General features: G+C 37.5%; 1 protein-coding gene across 1 annotated transcript in view; it reads right to left on the bottom strand.

The window, feature by feature from the left end:
* The window catches only part of LOC107754214 (double-stranded RNA-binding protein Staufen homolog 2), a 95047-nt gene that overhangs the window by 32589 nt on the left and 36835 nt on the right, over nucleotides 1-25623 (bottom strand). Inside the window, exons 6-8 of the mRNA XM_016570586.1 lie at nucleotides 18242-18401; nucleotides 8612-8719; nucleotides 891-1103 (exon numbers count right to left, since the gene is read on the bottom strand). Of these exons, the coding sequence (XP_016426072.1) occupies nucleotides 891-1103; nucleotides 8612-8719; nucleotides 18242-18401 (481 nt within the window). The remainder of the gene's footprint in view (nucleotides 1-890; nucleotides 1104-8611; nucleotides 8720-18241; nucleotides 18402-25623) is intronic.

Here is a 25623-nt window from a genome sequence, read left to right as displayed (position 1 = left end):
AAATATACACAGTACAAACACATATATTGTGTAAACAAAAACTTTTATTTTGGATCGCGAGCGATCGTGTGACAGCACAAATATATATATATATATATATATATATGTATGTGTGTGTGTATATATATATATATATATATATATATATATATATATATATACAGTATATGTATAAAATCCTGAAAAAATGCATCATGTTTGCACAAAAATATTAAGCAGCACAACGTTTTCAATACTGATAATAATAAGAAATTATTCTTAAGCACTAAATCAGCATATTAGAATAATTTCTGAAGGATCATGTGACAAAACTGGAGTAATGATGCTGAGAATTCAGCTTTGTCATTAGAGGAATAAATTACATTTAAAATATATTCAAAGAGAAAACTTATTTTAAATTGTAATAATATATCACAATAGCTGAATGGCATGTCACCATCTTCTAGTTTGTTGAGATAGTGAATTGGTGGGTTTTTGTTAAATGTGAGCCAAAATCATCACAATTAAAAGAACCAAAGACTTAAACTACTTCAGTCTGTGTGCATTGAATTTATTTAATACACAAGTTTCACAATTTGAGTTGAATTACTGAAATAAATGAACTTTTCCACAACATTCTAATTTATTGAGATGCACCTGTATTTTTGAACTCAAGAAAAAAAATTATTGTTGGTACAGTACAGTAGCTTGGTACAGTAGCTTTTGGAATTTACATAAGGACGAAAACAGCCTTATTTTGCCAATTTCTTTTGATGCTAATAGTAACACAGAAATTACAGAGTTTACATTTAGACTGTCCAAAATACATCCCATAATAATGCATAGAATTCGCCACTCTGGAATCTCAAGGAAGCAGCACTCCTTTTGGATCTGCTCCTAAAACAACCCACCTTTAATACGGTCTTAGGCCGCTTCTTGTAATGCACTTTGGGTTTCTCCACAACAGGAAGCACTGGCAGTTTCTTCAGTTCCTGCAGGATGGAGAGGGCCGCTCTCTTTTTAGAGAGTTTCTTACTATTCCCCTCACCCTCGGCTGAGAAATCCCCCACCGTCACACGTGTGAGGAAACTCTTCATGTGCGGGGGTCCACTTTCCTTCAGCACCTGAGGGGCATGTAATGAACACGTTACACAAGAGAACACACATGCATGCAGAAGTGGGAACAGCAGTCATTCCAGTCACGCTCCCTTTCTCTCTGCCCCTTAGGCCATGTCTGCTGCACACTCTCTTCCTTCTGCCCTTTACCTTCTTCTTTCTCGACGACGGAAATGGGAATACTGCTAATTAGACTCACTACACTCGAACTGTCTGGTTTAACAACCAGATCAATAACTCGTATGGGGAGAGAGACCACTGGAACTTGGGAAACTGCACCTGGTTATTAAACACACCACACACACACTCAGTATGAATATATGAATACAAATATACATGAATATGCATATGCATAAATGAGAAGCACAGATCACACATATTAATGCAGTGTTTTAAGCTTGTTTTGAATAGCTGCTTTTCTTTGTGCAAGACAAAAACATTTTATTTTATTTAATATTAAAATAGTGTTATTGATCCTAATTTAGTAACACTAAGTTTAGGGACCAATTCTCACTATTAACTAGTTTCTTATTAGCAAGCATATAATTAGCATATTGGCTATTTGTAAGCACTTATAAAGCACATATTAATGTCCTAGTTATATATATATATATATATATATACTGTATATTTAAGCTAAATAGAAATATTAAAAAACAGACTAATAAAAAAATGACAAAACCATATAACAAAATTACTAAAACTAAAATAAAGGACTAAAATGACTAAAACTGAAATAAAAATAAACTACAATTAAATAAAAATATTAAACAAGCAAATACTAATAAAAATTACAAAAGAATAAAATAAAATGACTAAAATTAGAATGAACTGAAAATATAAAAATTAACTAATTCAAAATATTAATAAATACTATAGTAGTATATAAATTAAAATTATATATATATATTATTTTTTATGGCTGACCAATCAGAGGTGATTTTGTTCACAATCATTTAAACCGACTGTTCATCCTCTATTCTTCTATTACTATCCATTTCTCACTGCCGTGAGAAACCGAAATTTAATGTAATGCACATGTAATCGTATTTACTTCCTGTGACATCACCAAGATGGTCAACAGAACAGGTGAGCTGCTCTGAGCTCTTTAAGAGCAACACTGGGGGGATTGAGTTTCACACAGACGCACATACACAGCTGAGGGTGGGCCTCTATGTGCTCAGTCAGAACTGAAAGTTATCCGTCTCCAGAGACTCCCTCCTCACATCCTCTCTTCACACACATGACCATTCTGGCATTCATACAAACATGTGACACTCCAGAGAAACAGGCTCAGCTGAGAGACACCATATCCCCATACAAAACTAATCCGATTCAAATACAGTGTCAAACTTCAATAAGTTTCATGGCTTGCATAAATGAAGCCTGGAGGCCCATGTCATTTCAAACATGCAATACTTTATAAAGGTAGATCATCCAAATATCCACCATTGGTTGTTGTTCCAAACTTGCAAGCCATGCAACACAAAAAGATAACTTTTCTGAATGTTCCTACAGCTTTTCTAAACAACAAAATGGATGAAGTGCTTGAAAATGGGTGAAAAATAGGTCCCACTTTATATTAGGTGGCCTTAACTACTATGTAATTACATTTAAATTAATCATTTGATACAATGCACTTATTGTGCACATACATGTTTTTTACTTATATTTTAAAAATACCTTCATGTAATTACATCTATAATTAATTACTGTAATTTATAATTACACTGTTGACCAATACCTTACACCTTAACCCACACTTAAACCTACCCATACCATCAAACCTTACCTGTATCCCATATCAATAGCAGTAGAAGTGTTTTGAAATGCAATATGAACACAAAAAGTACATTGTACATATTTTTTGATGTAAGTACATAGCAGATAAGGCCACCCAATAAAAAGTGTGACCAAAAAGAGAAAAAGTAACAATGTGGTCCATATGACTCATTATTCCAAGTCTTCTGAAGTCACATGATAACTGAACAGACAGATAAAAGGCAAAAGTCAAAATAAAAATACATATATAGTATATATAACTGAACAGTATATATAACTGAAAATCAACAATAGAATAGAGGTGAACAGTCTGCAAAAAAGAGTGACACGGAAATGTAGTTTGAAAATTGCTTTCGAAAACTATAAATATGGGCTGTGTTTACGGTACTTTTCTGGTGCTTTTTGATCTTGACCGTCCCAGTTCCTATTCACTGTCACCCTTACTGTTTCACAGAGGAAAGAAAATCATCCGGGTTTGAAACGACATGAGGGTGAGTAAATAATGACAGAAATGTCATTTCTGAGAGAACTCTCTCTTTAAAGCTCAAGACAGTTGATATGAATGATTGGAAGCGTAGACAAACATCATTAATCTTCATCTGTAAACTCCAGATCCTCAACAATCTGGGCTTTCATCTGAAGATGGCGAAGAACTGAGGATCACAAGAGAGCTCTGTGCATTTCCCGCACACTTGACAGAGCGGCATAACCCAATATTTACTAGGCCTTGATGTGGAATGCATTTGATCATCACACTTAGATGTTACATAAGAATTGAGAGAATTCCTCTGGGTGAGCATCACTCCATAATGAAGTGACGAAATTCTGCTATACTTCCCTCTTGGAAATATCAGCATGTCTTTTCAGCTCTCTTGCGAGGATGAGGTGTGGGGAGGAAGGAAAAGGGCTTAAAGCTGCGAGTCCGTCATTCAGGGAACTCCCACACGGTCTATTCCATGGGCCGAGAGTGGAAATTTAGCCTGGTTACTCACAGTCACTGATTATACAACTAACTCAAATCAGCTATAAAGTCGGACAAGAAATTCCCAGAGAAAGAGAGACCAAAAATCCAATGAGATGTCAACTTTTTTTCGCGATTCTCCTTGATGAGAAACATCTCAGACACAGAGACTCAAATAACTTGAAAAGGGAACTTTTTAACGTACATTACGGAGTACTGAGTCCCAAAATGAGGCATAAAGATATTTTGAAAAATGTGCTTTTACCCATTCAATGAAAGTCAATGGGGTCCAACATTTTGGACCCCATTGACTTCATTATATGGACAAAAATTGTTGAAAAATCTTGTTGAAAGTATCTTCTTTGTGCAGAAGAAAGGAAGTCAAACAGGTTTCGAATAATACAAGGGTGTGTAAAAGAGTACAGAATGTACATTTTTGGGTGAACTATCCCTTTATATCTTATTTTGCGCTATTTTTAACGAATATGAGTAGCCGGTGAGGACAAGCTGCGGTAACTTCACCAACTACACCACCAACAAGTCAAAACGGGCCTAGTAACTCTCGAGCTGGCCTCCTGACACAGTTTCCATGGCAGCTGTAAAACACTGAGGTAGGTGGGCGGCAGTTCCAGCCGGTGAATGAGCCTCATCAGGTGAACGAGGACTGTGAGGAGGTCTTGGCACCGTGGCCCGACTCTCTTCGTGGCGGCAGACGAGGTTGTGTTGTCTACAACAAATTATATGGCATCCTCAGGCAGTGATGGGGTTTCAGCAAGTGTTTGATTCTTGTGTCTGATGGTGGCCAGTTCCTCTGTCTGCTCTCTGTCTCGCATGGCTGGCAACGGAGATCAAGTTGTAGGAAGGAATCGCTGTAACATGAGGTTGATCATTCTTCATCCCCTCCATGGATGCAAGGGGAGATATGGTATTAGTGAGACCGCCGTGTCCTCAGCCTGGTGAAAAGGCAGGATACCAGGCCAGGGTGGGACAATGGCAAGGACTGATATAATGAAGAAAAGCTCTTTTGTATGGACTGTTGATGTGTATTCCCTGAGGGAAGGTACTTCTGTACAAGATGGGTGGTTCTTGGCACAGGTTTCCACTCTTGTATCTCTGTAAGGCGTCATCCATGACAAGAAACTGTGATTAATGTATTTGTTCTGTGAAGTTGGCATCTGTTTGATATCGTTTGACACCGACAAGAAGGTGAGAGTGGTCCTTGATTTCATAAGGGGACAGGTGAGACACTGTTCTGGTTGACCTAAAGGGATAGTTCACCCAAAACTAAAGCTTCTGTCATCATTTACTCACCCTAATGCCATTCCAAACCTGATATTGTTTCTTCAGTGGAACACAAAAGAAGATATTTTCATGAAAGTTTCAACTGTTCCTTTTAGAGCAGCACAACAAAACTGAAACTGTGATATATCTTACTGCGATTACAGAACCACAAAGACAGCAATTTAATTTAATAAACATGGGCACTGCATGTTTCAGAGCAAAGCACCGCACTGTGTTTATTTACACGCAAGCTGCTCATGATCCAGTGTTTTTAGTGTCTCAGAGCAGCTCAGTTTACAGTAAATGCTGCTTCACACAAACTTCTTTTTTACACACTGTGAAATGAAATAGTAATCTTTCTTTATTTAATTTTTATTCAGTAATAATAATCATTATGACTAATAATAATGATGATGATGAGGATGATGATTATTATTATTATTATAGTCTAGGGGTGTAATGGTTAAATTACTCACAGTTTGGTTTGTATCACAGTTTTTAGGGTCACAGTTTCTGTACAGTTCGGTATGTGCTATGTTTAGGGAAAAGGACCATACTGTCACATAAAAATAAAGAAAATAAGACCAAATATTCTAAAAACAAACAACAGCACAAATAAATACAAAAGAGCAAAGATACAAATAAAATAAACAGTGCTTTTCAGGTTTTCTTTAGGTATAGGTCTAACATTAGTTTTTAGGTACAGAAATTGAATCAGTATTCAAATGTAAAATAACATTGCATATTTGACTGAATAAATTAAAGATTAATCCTTATTAAAATTACAAAAAACTATTCAATCAAGAGCAGTGAGTGATTTATTTGTCTTTTGTTGTTTGATTAAAAAAAAAAAGTGCTGTCACTTTAAGACAATGCACAGATCCAGTACATTGATACTGTATGTTCAACTGACTCACCAAGACGGGCATGTTGACATGTGAATTTGTCCATTCAAGCACAAGACTTGAAAGAGAACTCAATATTTGCATGCTGTCTGAGACCTGAACACGGGTTTGTGTGCTTCGGATGAGCGCACATGCAAATCTTCTCACTGCGCATGCATTCTCATTCATGTTTTCTGGCTCTTGAATGTTTAAAATGGCAAGGCTTAAATGAGTTTAGTTTAAATACAGATAGCAACGTGTGCTGTTCAGGTCTCACCTGCACGCACGCGCTATCAACACCTGGGTGATGACGGCATAAATGACTGGTCATATTCGAGCATACGGCACTCGCACTAAACAAAGTTTACAAAGAGTGACTGGTTTGTCCACGTTTCTTTTTTGTTCAGAGCTGTTTTTGTAATGTATTGGGAAGCCAGAATGCGTATCCATAAACAGAAACATACATTAGCCGAACTCTGTCTGTTTTACGTGTTGTTCATTTTTAACAAAACATATTACAGATGCCTTGTCAGATTTAAGTTGAACCGCGGTGCAAGTGCATGCTGAACCTTGGGTGGAGAACGGTACGCTTTGATTTTTTACTGAGAACTGTAACACCCCTATCATAGTCAATATTGATATTGATACTTATACACAAGACACTTGTGTACAATCACTCAATTTTTGGCCAAATTGTGCAGCCCCTTTACAAGCACAGGAAAAATCTCATTTCTATATAAAGAAAGCCAGTAGGGGTCTAAAACAACAATGGTCCTCACTGACTTTTACTGTATGGACAAAAGGACACTGATAATTTGAATTGTTGCTCGTACAGGTATGAAATGACATTAGGGTGGGTAAATAATGACAAAATTTAAATTTTTTGGTTATTTAAAAGATTTCATTTAAGTCCCATGCACATCTTTGAACAAGAAATGGTTTCATGGTTTCTTTCTCACAGAGTAACTATTTCCGTAATATTCCACGTTTGTGTGCTAACTGAATCAGGAACAAAACGTTTCCATTCCTACAAATGGCTGGGGAGAAAATTCCTGAAAAGATCTAACAAGGTTGAAACGAGTCCAGGTTCTCACAGATGACTTACAGTCAAAACTTTAAAGAAAGAGCTACAGTGTCCAAATGCAGTTAGATTGGGGTCCCCAGACGTAACAGGTTGCATGCAACTGGAGAACGCACGTCAGGGAGATTCTGGTTGACCAAAGCCAAGTAGATGATTGCAGATTGTGAAGTTGGAGACAGCCGTGGAAAATCATTTAAGATAAATACGGATGCAGTAGTAGTCAGGCTAAAGAGACCCTCAGACTTCCTCTGGTGTTTATGTAGAACGTTGAGGTTTGTGTTGATTTGAAGCGTCGCTGATGCAGCACTTTAATGAAGTGCTGATTTTGAATGGTGTCCAAATCCCCCTCCTCCGCACAATAAACGCTTTAAAGCAATTACAATTACCAGATTTAACAGATGCTGGCAGAGCTTGACCAAGAACAGGCATTTAATATAATCACTTTCCCACTTTATCCTCTTTATTTGAAGCTAGTAATTTTCAATTTATCGAATGAACGGATATCTAAATATATTCTGCTCGATGTTGCTTAAATTAGAATGAACACTTGAACGTAAGGGGGAAAACATTACAGTTAAAGAGAAACTCTTGCTCTGTTCCAAAACCCATTGAAACAACTATCTAGACAGTATTCTAAGGCATCACAGGCATGCTCCCAACAAAAAATGCTCCAAAAGTTTCATCATACATTTTTTTTGGATGTCTACGGCAGCAACACATCCTAACAATCCCCATATCTACTGATTGGCTTCATCACTCTGTCTCCTCTCCACCAATAAGCTGGTGTGTGGTGGGCGTTCTGGCGCACTATGGCTGCCGTCGCATCATCCAGGTGGATGCTGCACACTGGTGGTGGATGAGGAGATACCCCCTGACAATGTAAAGCGCTTTGAGTGCCTAGAAAAGCGCTATATAAATGTAATGAATTATTATTATTATTATTATAATACACTGCAAAAACAATCCCAGAATGCACTGTGACAAGTTTCAGTCGAAAAAAAACACTTTGAGATGGAGAACGAGTCCAGAGAAATATAATAATACTTATGTATAAAAAAGGACTATTATTTGTGTGTGCACTGTATTTTTATGCTTATAGTATAGCATTTAGCTTAGCAACATGCTAATATCAAAATCTACTTGAATTAATTGCAAGCCTAAACTTCTGTGTGCTTAAAATCAGGAATGCTATACGTTTGAAGTTCCTGCATATATGCAATAAGAAAGCTTTCTTAGAAGTCAGCTGCCTATGTCGGCAGCTCATTTAGGAACGGTTACATTTAGCCTAATTGGTTTTGAACTAACAATAACATATGGCACTTTAGGGTTATATTGTGCTGTCGAGCTGAGAAAAAAGGTTAAAGTGTCAAAAGCATACAACTGGTTAGGAGTACAAAGAAAATATTTAATAAGGAGGATAGGGTCACTAGAACTGTGAATAACTGTGCAATGAAAACTATTGTTGAACTAACTTTATTTATCAGTGTTACATTCTTTTATATTCTCAATTAAAGTAGCTTAGTTTACCTCAAAGTTAACAGCCAGGTTCCTTTTAAGAGCGATCTCGTAGATCAGGCTGATCTCAGATTTGCTGGCATCGCTGTTCTCCTCTGTTTCTTTCTTCTCCTCTGAACACTGAAAGAGTTCAACACAAAACAGCTACAGTATTACAAAAAACTGTTACATTTTATCCAGCATATTGACATTTTTTACATAAAAAGACATGCTGAAACAACATTATTCCCCTAACAGAGGTGTCCAAAACAATATATTACTTATTCAAAGATTCAAAATAGCGAGCTCCAAGTATGCATAGCAGCATAAATAAATTACGCATACATTTTTTTAAAATATAAAGTTTTTTCAGTTTAATGGCTTTATTTATTTATGTCCAATCACAACAATTTTTTTAAGGATTACTGATTAAATATGTAAACAAAAAATAAAATTCAACATAAAAATAACTTTTATATGTAAAAAAAAAAACTAAATATTTTGAATATTTTTATGTAATAATTTGTTTGACAAGAAATCTGTAGTTGCTTTGATAATAATGTACTGATTGAGCAGGGACATTTTGCATTAGTGAATAAAAATGGCTTAACGTACAATATTTTAACAATTATTATTATTAATTTTTTGCAAGAACTAACAAATCTCAATGCATAATGGTGCCTTAATTTGATTACCTCCTCTCAACAATCCCTTTATTACAGTACAAAGATTTCTGTTGCTGACCTCAAATTAGCCCCAAACCTACATTTTACCCACTAACAGAATGAAAACCTGCCAGGAAGATGTTAAATGGATAGTTCACCCCAAAATGAAAATTCTGTTATTAATTCTTCACCCTCATGTCGTTCCAAACACATAAGACCTTCGTTCATCTTCAGAACACAAGTTAAGATATTTTTGATGAAATCCAAGAGCTTTCTGACCCTGCATAGACAGCAACATTAAAGGCCGATAAAAGAGTCTAATTTTAAACTTTTTGCACACAAAAAGTATTCTCGTAGCTTCATAAAAATTATGGTTGAACCACTGATGTCACATGGACTATTTTAACAATGTCCTTACTACCTTTCTGGTCCTTGAAACGCGGTAGTTGCATTGCTGTCTATGGAGGGTCAGAAAGCTCTAGGATTTCATCAAAAATATCTTAATTTGTGTTCTGAAGATGAACGAACGTCTTACGGGTTTGGAACGACATGAGAGTAAGTAATTAAAGACAGAATTTTCCTTTTTGGGTGAACTATCCCTTTAAGAACAGGCTGTATGATCTCAAAGCTGATGGTGGGTCTGCTTCAACGCATGACTGCGGTTTCTCATGTACCTCCACTGAAAAGAGATGCTTCTGGTTTTGTTGGACATTTGAGATTCTGAAGAAAGTGGCTTGGTTTTGTAAGAAGAAAAAGCTTTCAAACTGATCCAAGAGCAGTTCCCTTAGTTCCGATTCATATCTTATCAACTATAAAAGGAACTGCAATAGAACTCTCACACAAGTTCCAAAGGGTGACTTTTAATATGATCCCTGCAGCATATTATCTTGGTCACCTCCATTACACTACTGACATTTCTTTTCAGAATGAAGAGTGTGTTCTCATGCAGCACATGAACAGGAGTGTGTGATCTAAGAGCGCTCGATCAAGTTGTGTTTTTTTGCAGACATTCAATACAGCTTTCTCAGTGTCTTCCTTATAGCGATCACACGGCATGATGTCATTGTGCGTTTCCTTCAAACGCCTGTTAATGATGTCTGGGATGGAGAGCCGTCAGGTGGTCTGAAGAGTGTGAGACTTTGTGTGACAGACTGTGAAGGCTTGCTTGTGTGCCCTTCTTAAACTGAACTGACAGGTCACAAGCTGATTTTGATATTGTCATGTGTTGTGATGATCAAAAAGCACAGAGATTTGGCTAAAATATCCAAAGTTTATGGAGTTTAAAAGGCACAAAAGAATTTTCAAAAGAAGAAGCATTTCGAGCATTCTGCTCTTCCTCAGACTGCAAATGCATCCAGACGTACCTCAAATACAGCACACTTTCTAACTAATGATTTCCTGTGACTTTTCCAGTTGTTTGAGATGACTGGAAAGGGATTTTTAAAAAAAAGAAAAATCAAGATCGCACTCACAAAAGTTTAACTACTAGCTGAAGTAGTACTTTTCTGGCTAGTAGAAAAGTAGAAAGATGTATATTGACTACAGAAATTTCCATGACTTTTATTTTTAATGTTATTTTTGCCATTATTTTTCCATGCCTTTCAACATTTTCTAGTATTGTTTGAACCTGGAAAACATCCGTTGTCCCATGATTTATACAGTGTCAGGATAACAGTACAATACAAATTCAATTAAATTCAATTCAAGTTTATTTGTATAGCGCTTTTCACGATACAAATCGTTGCAAAGCAACTTTACAGAAAATTAAGTTTCTACAATATTTAGAAGGGGTGCTTCGATTGATCGGCTACCGATCACTATCGGCCAATAATCACGTTGGGATGATTGATCGGCGGTCTCTAAAAGGCCGATCTCAAAAAAACGATCTCAAGCTGATGATGCTGCCGTGAGAGGTTTGTGCTCTCTCTCAAAATACGCAAATGTCTTCAAATCACCACATTGCGTCTGTCTATAAGCGAGCTGCATGCTGCACAGTTGACAGAGGAATTCAGAGGAACAATCGAGGCAGTGTCACATCGTCACTAAAGTTTATAAATTGCATTACTTTTTTAATTCTTGCCAGTGTTTAACCATTCAGTGCTCGCGTGCTCTCCTGGAGACCGTGCGCTCATGCACACTCGCAGCGCACACACGAGGTAGGAAAACAAAGTTCTTTATGAATTGATTTGTAATAAAGATAGCTTGTTACATGTTATGGATTGCTTGTAATAAAGATTTAAATGCAAAAGGAAAGGCAGTATAGCTAACTATTTCTGTCAATGGTAAGTTTGTGATAACGTAAGAAAAGTAGTATAAATGTTTTGCCATGTTATGGTTTTGCCATAAATGTTTAGATATAAATCTAGAAGTAAATGCAAAAGTAAAAAGCATTGAATAATGTGTTGTTTATATTTATTGTGTTAAAACATGTCTGTAAAATATTGTATTACTGTACTGTGTAAAAAAAGAATTGCAATGCTGAAATGGATTGACACGAAAATGTAGTAATTACACCATAAATGCATATTATTAAAGTCTACTGTATTTCAGTCAACATATGGCTTTTAGATAGGTTTAAAGGGAAAGATCACTTTTAGATAAACAAGGCAATAATAGATGGCACTCGTGGAGGTAGGAAAACAAAGTTCTTTATGAATTGATTTGTAATAAAGATAGCTTGTTACATGTTATGGATTGCTTGTAATAAAGATTTAAATGCAAAAGGAAAGGCAGTATAGCTAACTATTTCTGTCAATGGTAAGTTTGTGATAACGTAAGAAAAGTAGTATAAATGTTTTGCCATGTTATGGTTTTGCCATAAATGTTTAGATATAAATCTAGAAGTAAATGCAAAAGTAAAAAGCATTGAATAATGTGTTGCTTATATTTATTGTGTTTAAACATGTCTATGAAAGATTGTATTATACTGTATTGTGTAAAAAAGAATTGCAATGCTGAAAAAGCCTTTTCAGTTACAATGTTTGGATTTGAAATCAAACTAATGGATAAATGTTGTGTTTGTGGTAAACCACAGATCAGTAGCGGACTCCTGTGTGAAAGCACAGTCCGTGCTGCTTCCCCTCTCACAAGAGTCACCTAAGAGGGGAATTCCCCCCTTTTTCAAAAATGAAATTCAGGCCCTGAATAAATGTCTAAAAATCCTGATTGGAGTATCACTATAAATAGTTATAAATGCTAAAAAAAGGCTTTAAAAAGATCGGTATCGGTGATCGGTATCGGCAGATACTGCTTTCTCTGTGATCGGCCTCAAATATCCTGATCAGAGCACCCCTAATATTTAGTAGTAGCTTATCAGTGGTGACTGTTAGTTAATGTACATATGGCAGAAATGCACGGAAAAAATCAATTAAAGACGTAATCAAATAGACGATGAACACTATTAACAGCAATTATTATATGATGCAATCAAACTTATAGCAAAATTTGGTAGTTCTGTATGTTGTTTCAGGGTTGGCATCATCTGAGGTCCTCTGAGGGGCATACAAATGTATGCATGCATGTATGTACAAATAAGTAAATAAAAAAACACAACTAATAAAATTTTCTCAAAATCATATGATTATATTTAGTTTATATTATTAGTTAATAATATATAATAAACTGGGATCGTAGATATAATAGTAAAAATATATTACAATATTAGTTTCAGTTGTCAAAAGTTTCAAAATAATTTAAATTAATAATAAAAACGAAGCTATATAACTAAGTTGAATAGTTTTAGGCTAACATGAAAAAGGAAAAAAAAAATATATATATATATATAAATAACTAATAGCACTTTTATATTATTATATTTTTGTTGTTGATGTGATTATTGTCACGATACGCTGCCAGAAGGAACGAAGGAGCCGTGGATAAACGAAACTCATTTATTAAATCAAACACACAGGGTAAATCCACACTTAGGAGGGAAGGAAGACACACGTACACAACTGGTAGACCCAACAAAGAAGGAACACACAGAATGGAACTAAATACATGACTTAACGAGGGAATTGGGAGGAACACAGGTGAACAGAATCACTAATTAGACAGGGGAGAAACTGGGTCACAGAGCACATGGGGAGGAAAAACACAACAAAGACAGTCCAGAGGCGTGACATTACTCCCCCCCCTCCCGGAAGGCGCATCCCGCGCCATAACAACAACAGAAGGAGGGACGGGTGGGAACTTGGGAGGAGCCTCAGGTGGACGGACACCCGGGAAGGTTGACGACTCCAGGGGGCCGACCAACGGCGGAGGAGCAGGTGGCGGAGGAGCCCGAGGCGGCGCACACACATAATGCCAGGTTCACATTACTCCATTTGCAGTGCGAATGTGGTGTGTATTTTTTCCGTGCTCATGTTAACAGATTAATAAAGCTTTCACACTGCACACGGTTGCTGTCCGGCAGTGCGTTCCAGTAGCGGTGCGTCTGCAGCAGTGCAGATCGTTTCCGCACCGAGTCTATTTTTGCTGCGCTGCAAGTGCTGAATTAAAGTAACAGTGCATTTTTTGCAGTAAATATGAACATGGATGTATTCTTGAGTCTATAAGGTAACAATAATATAATAAGATAACTAAAATACAATTTTCATTGACTAAAACTAGACTAAATGTCATCAGTTTTCGTCGACTAAAACTAGACTAAAATGCTCAGACTTTTAGTTGACTAAAACTTGACTAGACTAAAAAGAGTATGAACGTGACTAAAACTAATAAAAACTAAAATGACAGTTTCACACAAAGACTAGACTAAAACTAAAATTAAAACAGGCCGCCAAAAACAACACTAGACAGAGGACTGAGGAGGAGCCGGAGGGATGGAGGAGCCTGACAGAACCGGAGGGACGGAGGGACGAGGCGCAGCCGGAGAAGTGGAGTCCCGAGGCGATGGATGGTCGACGACAGACCAAGGTGGAGCCGGAGGGACGAGGGAGCAAGGTGGAGCCAGTTGACTGATGGGCCACGGCGGAGAGGAGGGAGCTAGGAGCCATGGTGGAGCCGCTGGGTTGACGGACCAAGGTGGAGTCCAGGGCTTAGAGGCTGGTGGCGGAGTCAAGGGATACTTTAGCCACAGCGACGCTGGAGGATGGCTGATAGTGGGCTGAGGGCGAGCAGAGGGGCTGCCAGACGACAGCGGAGGAGGAGACAGGAGCGGGTCGGAGGGCGGGCATTTGTGAGCCTCCGGGCTTTCAGGACTGAACTCAGGAACGGGAGCCCTCTCTGGGCTGGACATGGAAACAGGAGACCTCACTGGGTTGGACTTGGGAACCGGAGCCCTCTCTGGGCAGGACATGGAAACCGCAGCCCTCTCTGGGCTGGACGTTGGAACAGGAGTATAGAGGGCTCCGCAGCAGGAGGGAGGAAAGGGGCCAGATCAGCATCCCAGTCGATGAGGTCCCCTTCTATAACCTCTCCCTTGCAGTCCAGCAGTCCCAGATCCCTTATCAGCTCACCCTCAGCCACGGTGCAGGGGGCAGAGCTCCTCTCCACACTCTCACTGTCCGCTGCTTTCTCCCTCGCGGCTGACGATCCAAGAGGCTCAGGCTCCATGGCGATCCTCAGCTCTGTCGCACTCCTTGGCGATGGCTCGTCGGTTGCGACGGGCTCTGGCTCTCCATCAGCAGTGGGCTCGGGCCTGCGCAGTGGCGAGATGGTGGGCTGGGCTCTGGATTTGGCTGTGCACTGGATCGGACTTAGACACTCTCCAGACACCGGATGATTGCTTCCCTCCAGCTCAGTCCGGTGGTGTCTGGGAGGTCGACGGGGCGGTAGTAATTAACTTCGATCCAGAACAACGAGTTCAGCACAGCATCGTCGAACGCCGTAACCACGGCGAGCTGGCTGAACTCAACCGCATACTCCAACAGGGAAAGGTCTTTGCGGGACTTAACGAGGGAATTGGGAGGAACACAGGTGAACAGAATGAATAATTAGACAGGGGAGAAACTGGGTCATATGGGGAGGGAAAACACAACAAAGACAGTCCAGGGGCATGACAGTTATCAGCTTATAATGTATAATAAATAACGTCTAATAAATCTGGACCACAGGTGTAGAAATATTAAAAATATTACTTATGAAGAACCTCCCACAGCTAAATGGTCCTCATAAAAGTCGATCAATAAAACTGTTACTACAAAAAGTTGTCTTTGCTAAACTTGCAAAACAGAAAAAATAGGGAAAAATGCCCCCAAAAAACTACAAGTATTTTAATTTAACACAGATTTGTTTATTTTGAATACACATGTGTTTTATGTATCGACAACATCTGAATCTATCAAGCTGAGCTTCAGGTTTTTTAGAATCTAAAATAAGAAGCCATTAGTGTCTGATATAAAACAAATGTCTTACAAACATCATTTGGGCTCATCTGCTAAATAGAGTAAATTAAAAATCAACATTCTGATGGATTAATCATCCGCTTCTCTTTGAAAACCCCTCAAATCCGCCTTTCTGTCAGCACGTCTTCATCTGAGAGATTTCCTGCTTACAGTGTGCGGTCACTGAGCACCGTTCCCATTACAACTGGTGAACGGAACCCGTTATACAGTCTTGAATGATACAGAGGAGCTTCCCGAGGTCTGTTTACAAACCATTCAGAGCTGTGCTTACTGTACATACCGCAATCTTGTTTATTCCCTCGACAACTCTGGCATGCGCTCGTTTGCCTGTTAGCACATGGTAAACAATTGGCTTTGTGAGTTTATGAGCGTGTTGAGGGGAAGGAAAACATGATGTACTTGACAATAAAAATCAGCTGAGCCACAAACACTGGCTCGCATTCACTAATAACGACGCAAGTGACCTTATATGTATCCAGGTCGCAACAGGTGTGTACATGGATACATTTGCTCTCATTCTCATTATAATGTTGATAAATCTGTATCATTTTCAATGAGGGAACAAGAACACACAGTTAGTAATTTAAAAAAGTAAAGATAGTAAAGATGAGGACTTCCAATACGGTCTCATATTCTGTATATGGATAAATATACCAAAAACAATTACTTAAATTTTAGCTATTATATGTAAAACGTTTTTGAAAATCTCTTATATTCTTATGTTATTTGATCAAAATTATAATTAAAAAAAACATCAATATTGTAAATTATTATTACAATTTAAAATAACTGTTTTCTATTTTAATATTTTTTAAATGTAATTTATTCCTGTGATGGCAAAGCTGTATTTTCAGCAGGCATTATTACAGTCTTTAGTGTCACATGATCCTTCAGAAATCATACTAATATGGTGATTTACTGCTCATGAAACGTTTCTTATTATTATGAATGTTAAAAACAGTTGTGCTGTGTAATATCGTTGTGGAAACACAATCCATTCAGGATTCTTTAATGAATAAGACAGTTCAAAAGAACAGTATTTATTTGAAACAAACATCTTTTGCAACAACATAAATACTAAATCAGTAACATTCATTACTGTCACTTTTAACAGTGCAAGTGACCTTTTTTATATGTGCATAAAAGTTTGCAATGCACATCAATTTGCTCTTATGCTCATTCTGATGTCATTAAATTTATATACTTCTATCAAGTACACATAGTTAGTGATTTGAAAAATAAAGCTAGTAAAGATGTGCGCACAAATACGTGTGAATGAAACCCATTGTGTCTATGTTTGTTTGTGTGAGCATGATACTCATCCTCGAGGTTTGAGATATGGTACAGGAGTGGGGAGACATGCAGACGAACAAGGTTTTGCCCTGAGGTGTGCACAGGTATGGTGTGTATCAATTTGTAAAGCAATACACGGAAGAAGCGTCTGACAAAGCCCTCATTATGGAGACAGAAGGGGGACAAGACTAAACAGGAGAGGCGCCACTGTGGTTTAAATAACCTTGGTCGATGCCAGGCATTTGGGGCACAATGTAATATGATTTCCGGTGGGAGAAATTAGTATTTTGAAGGATGGCCCGAAGCTACATGCAAACACAGCTCTGACAGAAACTAAAGCTCTGAGGAGATGTTGTGAACACTGACAGATGATGAGGAAACAGGACAGTTGTGTCTTCTTAAATATCGTGACTTGGATCGTGAGCCTGAATATCACTTTTACCTGACAACAGGTTATGAATATGCAGAATATGATAGGCTTTCAAGTTCATAAAATGAAAAACAGGAAACTGTCAGAGACCAATAGTGAAAATGTATTATTTTTATATAAATTCAATAATAAAATCCATTACAAATTAGAATTTTTGTATTTAGACAGATTATGTAAATATACTTAAATTGCATATTTTTTATAAATATTTCTTCTTCAGCTGCCTTTTTTTATATATAATTCAAAATCTTAGTATTAAAACAAGGACTTTCAATATTGTCTCAGACTATGTATACGGAAAAATATACCAAAAACAATTAAAAAAAAACAAAAAAACAAGATGAAGAATCTTGCAGATTTTTTTTTAAATACAAAACACTGCTATTCAAAAGTTTGGGATCACTAAGATTTTTTTATGTCTTTGAAAGTCTCTTATGCTCTATTTATTTTAAGAATACAATAAAAACATTAATATTGTGAAATATTATTACAAATTAAAACAACAGTTTTCTATTTTTATACATTTTTAACTGTAATTTATTCCTGTAATGGCAAATCTTAATATTTAGCAGTCATTACTCCAGTCTTCAGTGTCACATGATTCTTCAAAAACTACTCTAATAATTTATGTTTAAGAAATATTTCGTATTAATTATGAAAAATGTCAAAAACTGCTGCTTAATATTTTTGTGGAAAACTTTTTTTTTTCAGGATTCAGGATTTTTCAGGTTCAAAATAACAGCATTTATTCAAGTTCAAAACAACAGCATTTATTTGAAACAGAAATTCTTGTAACATTATAAATGTCTTTACTGTCACTTTTGATCATTTTTATGCATCCTTGCTGAATAAAAGTATTATGAAATCATGAAAATAAGTTGATTGCATGGCTGTGTGTTCTGTTAGGTGGGACAGTTGTGAAGGTTACCTGAGGTGGTCTCTCTGGAATGGGTTCGTTCTTCAGGGCCTGAAGGGCTTTCATGGCCGCACTGTGTCGGGCAGCTTGGCGAGTCCGCCCCTCTCCGATAAACTCGTTGTTCCCCACTGTCAGTTGCACATAAAATACCTTAGGCACTGGGTAATGGTACCTAGGTTTGGGAGAGGGCCAAGAGACAGAGAAGGAAAGGTTGAGTGAAAGAGAAAAAGGCAGGTAAAAGGGAAAAAAAGCCCTTTGATTTATAAGAGGATTATCTTATCGAAACTTGGCAGTTTTATTACTGCACAAACTCTAGAATGGAAAGACACTAGAAAAGCAACCAGGAGTTGAATTGAACATGCCGACTGCTAATTGGAAGGAATGATGGGAAAAACATGACTTGTGATGGAAAGGAAGCAACAAAATTTTGGGGGTTTTACAGGAAATACAGCAATATTAAAATTCCAGCTAATAGGATAAGCTAATAATTATCATAATTATAATTCATGTAATTGCTGATAACCAATATATGGCACATATAAAATTTTATAAAAATTCTATGAATAATAAATTCCATACTATTTGTCTATTTTGTAAATAAATAAAAAAAAACACTAAAAAGTTATATTATTTTAAATAAAAAAAGTGAAATTAGGCACCACAACATTATACTACTACTGAAAATGCTTCTAGTTTGTATGTTTTATTTAATAATTATACATGTTTATTTAACACATTTTCAAGTTTATCTAAAAATGCTTTAAATAAAAATCTGTTACAAATTAGAAATTTACATTAGAAAGTGTCATTTTAAATTTTAACAATTTTTAATAGAACTATTTCTTCAACAGCTAACTTTTCTTATTTTTAAATAACTCAAAATACAATAAAATCGTTTGTAGAGTTGTAAAAATGAATATTAAGTATGAAAAATTGACAATTATTTTGAAATTTGCTAAAGATTACATTTAACAGTGTTATTAAATTAGTGTTTTAAAGATTTACTTTGAGCATTTGATGACAGCAGAGGCAACTTAAATGTAAAAAAAAAAATTGTGCATTCACAATACTGGCCAACATATTTAATACTCAAAAAAAATGTTTTTAAAAAGATGTAATGCAACAGTCATCTGAATGTGAACGACTGTATCTACAATGCTTTAATGGATGTAAATCTAAACTGTTAGCATTCCAAATAAAGTGCCACTACTAAACAAATTGAAACTATAGATAAGCAAGTCAACCTCACTAACAGACTAGTTGGTTGTTGCACAGCTAGTTAAGTATCGAGACCTTAATACTCACGCAGCTATATCGTACATTATTATGTACCCCCTTCACTCCGCTGTCACAGAGCTCCAATGAAGTAAGTGTCTAAAGACACAAAGGCTGATGGGAGTGGTATACAAAGCTTTAAAACAACTAGAGAAAAGACAGATTTATTTCTGAGGCGTAACCCGAACAATATTGGTAGAGTAATAAATGGTGAAATTAAAGGGCCCTTCTTCCATGGGGTCAATGACATAACAATGAGTTGGTGAAATAATGACTCCCATTGGCTCCAAGCGAAGGAGCTCGGAACAAAAGCGGCTTCACATATATCCAGCTTTCTTTATCTTAACTTTGGCTCACCCATGCAGGGCTGTCAGGCCGCTGTTCAGTGGGCAGATTTAAGGGTCTGTTTGCACTCTAAGGCCTTTATGAGGAACGGTACCGACTGACCCAGCGTCAGCTCTCCCCCTTCCCTCGTCGAGGAGAACCCATTCACACTCCTCTGCAGCATCTGGGGACCGAACTGTGCTAAAAAGTAGCTGCTGCTTTCCAAAATCATCACGCTCTCACGGTTTTAGCTCTTATCAGCAATTGGGGAATTAAAAATGCATCAACAGCAGTCATGAACAAGGTCAAAATGTGTTGGACTCTTAGAAATGCTTAGAATCAGATCCTGGAACTAAATGGTACATTTTGTTAAAGCCAACTGTTTGCAAACCCCTTTACTTCCGTAATTTGATGCATTTCCGAGTGAAGCAGGATATACAAGAGAAAAATGTAAGGCATGACTTGATTTTATCAATCAGAAATCACTCGAAAAAATACAGTAGGTACAGTGAAAGAAATCTGTTATGCTAACCAAGGCTGCATTTATGTAATCAAAAATACAGTAACATTCTTTTTTTTTTTTTTTTATGTTTTAAAAAGTAATTTATTCTTGTGATGGCAAAGCTGTATATTCAGCAGTCATTACACCAGTCTTCAGTGTCACATGATCCTTCAGAAATCATTATAATATGCTGATTTTGTGCTTAAGAAACATTTGTTATTTGATCATATTTCTTCTTATAAATGCTGAAAAAAAATTGTGCTGATTTATATTTTTTTCTGGACACTGCTCAATTTTTTCTGTATTTTTTTTTTATTAATAGAAATTTCAAAAGAACAGCATTTATTTAAAATAAAAATGTTTTGTAACATTCTAAATGCCATTACTACTTTTGATCAATTTAATACATCCTTGCAGATTAAAAATCTTAAAACTATATTTAAAAAAAAAAAAAAACCAAACTTTGGGTACATCCCATAACAATGTTAAAGGGGTTAACAGCTGACTTTAACATAAAATGTCCCACAAAATAAATAAATAAATAAAAAATAAAATAAAATATTTGTCCAAATTATGTTAAATGATAATTAAACTTAAATTACTTTTAAAATATGCTTCAGTTCTGTACCATAAATGTGTCACGCCCATGGACTGTTTTGTGTTTGTTTTTCTCCCCCACGTCCTCCATGACCTAGTTTTCCCCTAATGTCTGATTGTGATATTAATTCCAGTTTCTTGTTAATTTCCTCATTTAGTTCCCAATTTAAGCCCTGTATTTTCCTGAGTCCGTCGTCCTGTCTTAAACGTCCTTAGGTTCCTGTACTACTTGTGTGTTAATAAATAATGTTATTTCTATATTCTTCTATGTCTTCTCGCTTCTTCGCTCCTCGTATCTGACACAGTAGCAGCAGCATCGTGACAGAAGACAGGACCTACAAACAGTAAGCGGCGCCCCTTCTCCCCGTGTTTTGGTTTCTGTTTTTTGGAAAGTATTTTGTTTTCCATTTTTTTCCCCCCACGATCATGGAAATAGTGGCGAGATTCGCCACCCTAGCCCACAGAGATCTTCCAATTGTGGAGTACGCCAGGGAATTCTGTGGGCTCGCCGTTAAGACGCCGTTGGATGACGCCACATTGAATTCTCTGTTTTGGATCGGGGCCAACTATCATCACCCCGTCGACCTCCCAGACACCACAGGACTGAGCTGGAGGGAAGGAATCCTCCGGTGTCTGGAGAGTGTCCGGCCCCGATCCAGAACCAGCTCGGCGTCAAGCCTGTCGTCCGCTCAGCAGTCAAGCCCGCCGGCCGCTGCACTCTCAAGCCCGCCTGCCACTCCGAGGTTGGGCCCGCCAGCCATTCCCAAGTCAAGCCCACCAGCCGGTTCACTCCCAAGCCCTCAACTGACAGCAGCAGTCTCCTTCACCTCTGCTCAAAAGAGGAGGATGTGGAGGAAGAGCTGTGGGCTCCAGCTCCTGAGTCCGCTCCAGTATCGGCTCCAGTCCCTGAGTCCGCTCCAGTGTCGGCTCCAGCCCCTGAGTCTGCTCCAGTGTCAGCTCCAGCCCCTGAGTCCGCTCCTGAAAGGGCTTCAGTTCCCAAGTTAAGCCCAGGAAGGCTCCTGTTTCCAAGTCCAGTCCAGAGAGGGCCATAGTTCCCAAGTCAAGCCCAGGGAGGGCCGCTGCTCCTACGTCAGGCCCATGGAGGGCCTCAGAATCCGGAAGTTCCCCCAAGGAATTTTTTGGGGGGGCTATAGGGCTCCGGCCGTAGAGGCTGGGCTGAGTGCTGAGGCCAAGGCCACGGAGGCCGCTCCGCCATGGCTCCCTAAGCTGCCTGCTCCGCCATGGCTCACTAGTCTGCCTGCTCCGCCATGGCTCCCTAGTCTGCCTGCTCCGCCATGGCTCCCTGAACTGCCTGATCCGCCATGGGTCCCGGAACGGGTACTTCCTGCCCCCCCCTCCCCGGTGGAATTGTTATGGCGTAGGACACGCCTTCCGGGAGGGGGGAGTAATGTCACACCCATGGACTGTTTTGTGTTTGTTTTTCTCCCCCACGTGCTCCATGTCCTAGTTTTCCCCTCATGTCTGATTGTGATATTGATTCCAGGTGTTTCTTGTTAATTTCCTCATTTAGTTCCCAATTTAAGTCCTGTGTTTTCCTGAGTCCTTCGTCCTGCCTGTTATTTCTATATTCGTCGATGTCTCCTCGCTCCTCGTATCTGACACAGTAGCAGCAGCATCGTGACAAAATGTGTCTACTAGGTGTTTTATAATAATTTTTATGACAATTAAAAGCATGAAACCATGGGGCTGATTTTAACCAGCGTTACTTCTTTATTATAGTATTTATTAAAGAGCAGGTCATATGGGTTTTTGAAAAATATCTCTTTTGCAGTTTATAATGTAGCTATCCTTAAATGAAAACAATCTGAAATGTTAATCAAAAAAGGGCATGATAAATAAAGATATTGTCTCTCAAAAGAGAGAGTCGATTCTGAATCGCCTTAACGAGTCGTCATATTTTCAAATATTTTGCCTGTTACCGGTATACATCAATGGGTAACACATTTGCATAATCCACGCCTGCCCGCGAGTCTGACCTGCCCACAAACACTTCCGCTAGTTAGTGTGTTTACATCATGTTGAGAAGACGCTGTTGTATTTTATGTCATTATTATAAGAACGGATTGGAGCACTATATTATTGTTTTATGTAAGGGTGCTTTGTCAATGGTAGCGCTCGCTAACCTGCTCAAGGACTCACAAAAGGCTTGGCCAGCTGACTAATCGGAGCAGAGTAGGCTTATGAAAGGGAGGGGTTTGCTCTGAACTTGCTTGGAACGAATCGTTTCGAAATCATTGACAAATGACTCTAATATTAAATGTATATTCTGAGAAAATTACAATGTTTTCTGACCTTAGATGCATTTAAACCAGTTGTAGGGGACTCCAACACAATATTAGGACACTTTAAAATACCATATGACCTGCTCTTTAATATACTGAATTTGGATTTTATATTTATATGTTTTTTGTTTTTTTTTTACAATTTCAGTTTAAGTTTTAGTAATTTTGTTACGTGCTTTTGTCAGTTTTATTAGTTTCCAGGTTTTTTATATTTCTATTTAGCTTTAATTTATTTTTATTTTATTTTGTGTAATTTTAGTACTTCAACTTGTTTCATTTCAGTTATTTGGCAAGGCAACATTTCTAATTTTCATTTTTCATCTAATATTTATATTTTAATAAAATTAAATTAAATTACAAATATTCATTAGAAAATGTACTTTTATATTTTATTCTTACACAATATTTATTAGAAACATTTCTTCATCAGCTAACTTTTCTTTGTTTTTAAATAACTCAAAATACTAACATTTTGTTTATTTCCAGGACTTTCATTGTGGTATATGGATAAATATACCAAAAGCAATTATTTAAATTAGATACATTTTTGTTTTTCATCTAATAGTTCTATTTTAAGAAATAACATTAAAATAAAATAATAAAGCAGCATTTAAACGAGTGTTAAGTTAAGATAATTTAGCATGTGCTTGTGTTGTTGCTGTTGTTTCAGCTCTGCATCATAAATGTGTCTACCGGTTTTTTATGGTAATTCCTTGATTGCTCTAACTGAGTGGAAGGTTTTGTCTATGGTTTTTTTAATGGTTGTAAAATCATTCCAGCACATGTGTGTTCGGAGCCACATCTCTGCGCCAGCATCCTGCAAGTGTTCTGTCTGCTCCAACAGTGATTCAGCATTTCTCTCCCAGAATTCTAAGGGGTTCTGCGCTCGGCTGACCACAGCCCCTCTGAGGGAGGCGGAGCCTGCCCTTGCATGTCAAGCGTGGTCCCAGACGCTTGGAGGAAATGCCAAGTGCAACATGGGACACGGCCAGGATGTTGGGGCGGTAGATTTTCTGGTTACAGGTGCAGGGAGAGTGGCTGCGGCCCCGGCTCGTAGGAGGCCCCTTTGTGCAACGTGGGAAAGTCGTTGCTGACACACTCTGAGCCACATTAGACCCAATAATCTATCAGCACACACACCAGCCAGGCCTGTCTGGTCTGCATTAGAAAGGAACACAAGCCAAAGCGGGAACACCTAGTGAGAGGACAGGGAGAGAAACCCACTGGAAGGCAAACATTAGCGTTGTCTTTTATTTATGTGTGTGAATGCGTGTGAAGGGATGATGAAAAGAGACAGGGAATGACTCAAATTGATAACTCACAGCGAATGACTACTAAAAAGACTTTGAAGATGTGGTTTCAACAGAAAAGCTAATTTGTGAAATGGATCAGCAGGCACTGACTGAAACCTATTGAGCTACAATCAGAAAGACACTGTTGTGACATTTAAAAGGGATTCTGTCATCATTTACTCACCCTAATGTCATTCCACAATTGTATGACTTTCTTTTTTTTTTGGTGGAACACAAAAGATTAAGACTAAAGATTAACAAAAATTTAAATTAAGCCATGAACATTTTTTTCTTGACAACAATTTTACAGTGAAATGTTACAATAATATTTCTTGTTTTGTTTAATATTTTATTATTCATCCAAATTGATGTCACATTGTACTATAATGATGTATAATTACACACAAATTGTCCAAATTGTGCAGTCATAATAGCACAAAAAAATCTGTATTTAAAAAAATAAATAAATAAAATCGCAATTTTATTAGACAAATAAGAATGAGATTTTTTTTCCCCCTAAATTTGAAGAATGTTTCAACTGTTTTTGTCAGTGGAGTCCAAAAGTGCGGGAGTATTGAACAGAGTTATTTTTGCCACTTTATAGGCCTTGAACAGTTAAATACACACACTTATGTGTCAAAATGCCCGTCTCCTCGTAAACACAGTAATTTAGGTCTTAAGTGAAAACAAACAGCTGAGAAAGAAAACACATGTGTAACAGTATATTGGATCCAGGCAGTTCTTAAAGTGACAGCAGTCTAATATTCTTGCTGTCTGTCATTCATAATCAAACGACAAAAGAGAGAAAATCTCTCACTGCTCTTGACTAGGGCTGCAACAAACGATTATTTTGATAATCGATTAATCTAACGATTATTAGACCGATTAATCGACTAATCATCGATTATTCCGCTGATTGATCAGTAGACATTTTTTAATTATTCAGTTATACATATTCTAAAAAAATAAATTAAGGTAATCACTTCAGCTTTTGAAAGTCAATTATGTACAATTTACAATTATGTAATTACAATTATACAATAAATTTATACAAATAAATATATTTGGCACACAAAATGAGATGGCAGAGAAACTCTTATT

The sequence above is a fragment of the Sinocyclocheilus rhinocerous genome, unplaced genomic scaffold (assembly GCF_001515625.1).
Source record: "Sinocyclocheilus rhinocerous isolate Xijiao unplaced genomic scaffold, SAMN03320098_v1.1 scaffold442, whole genome shotgun sequence".
NCBI classification, from domain to species: domain Eukaryota; kingdom Metazoa; phylum Chordata; class Actinopteri; order Cypriniformes; family Cyprinidae; genus Sinocyclocheilus; species Sinocyclocheilus rhinocerous.
Note: the sequence above shows the minus strand (reverse complement) of the source record. Positions and strands in the feature narration are given on the sequence as shown.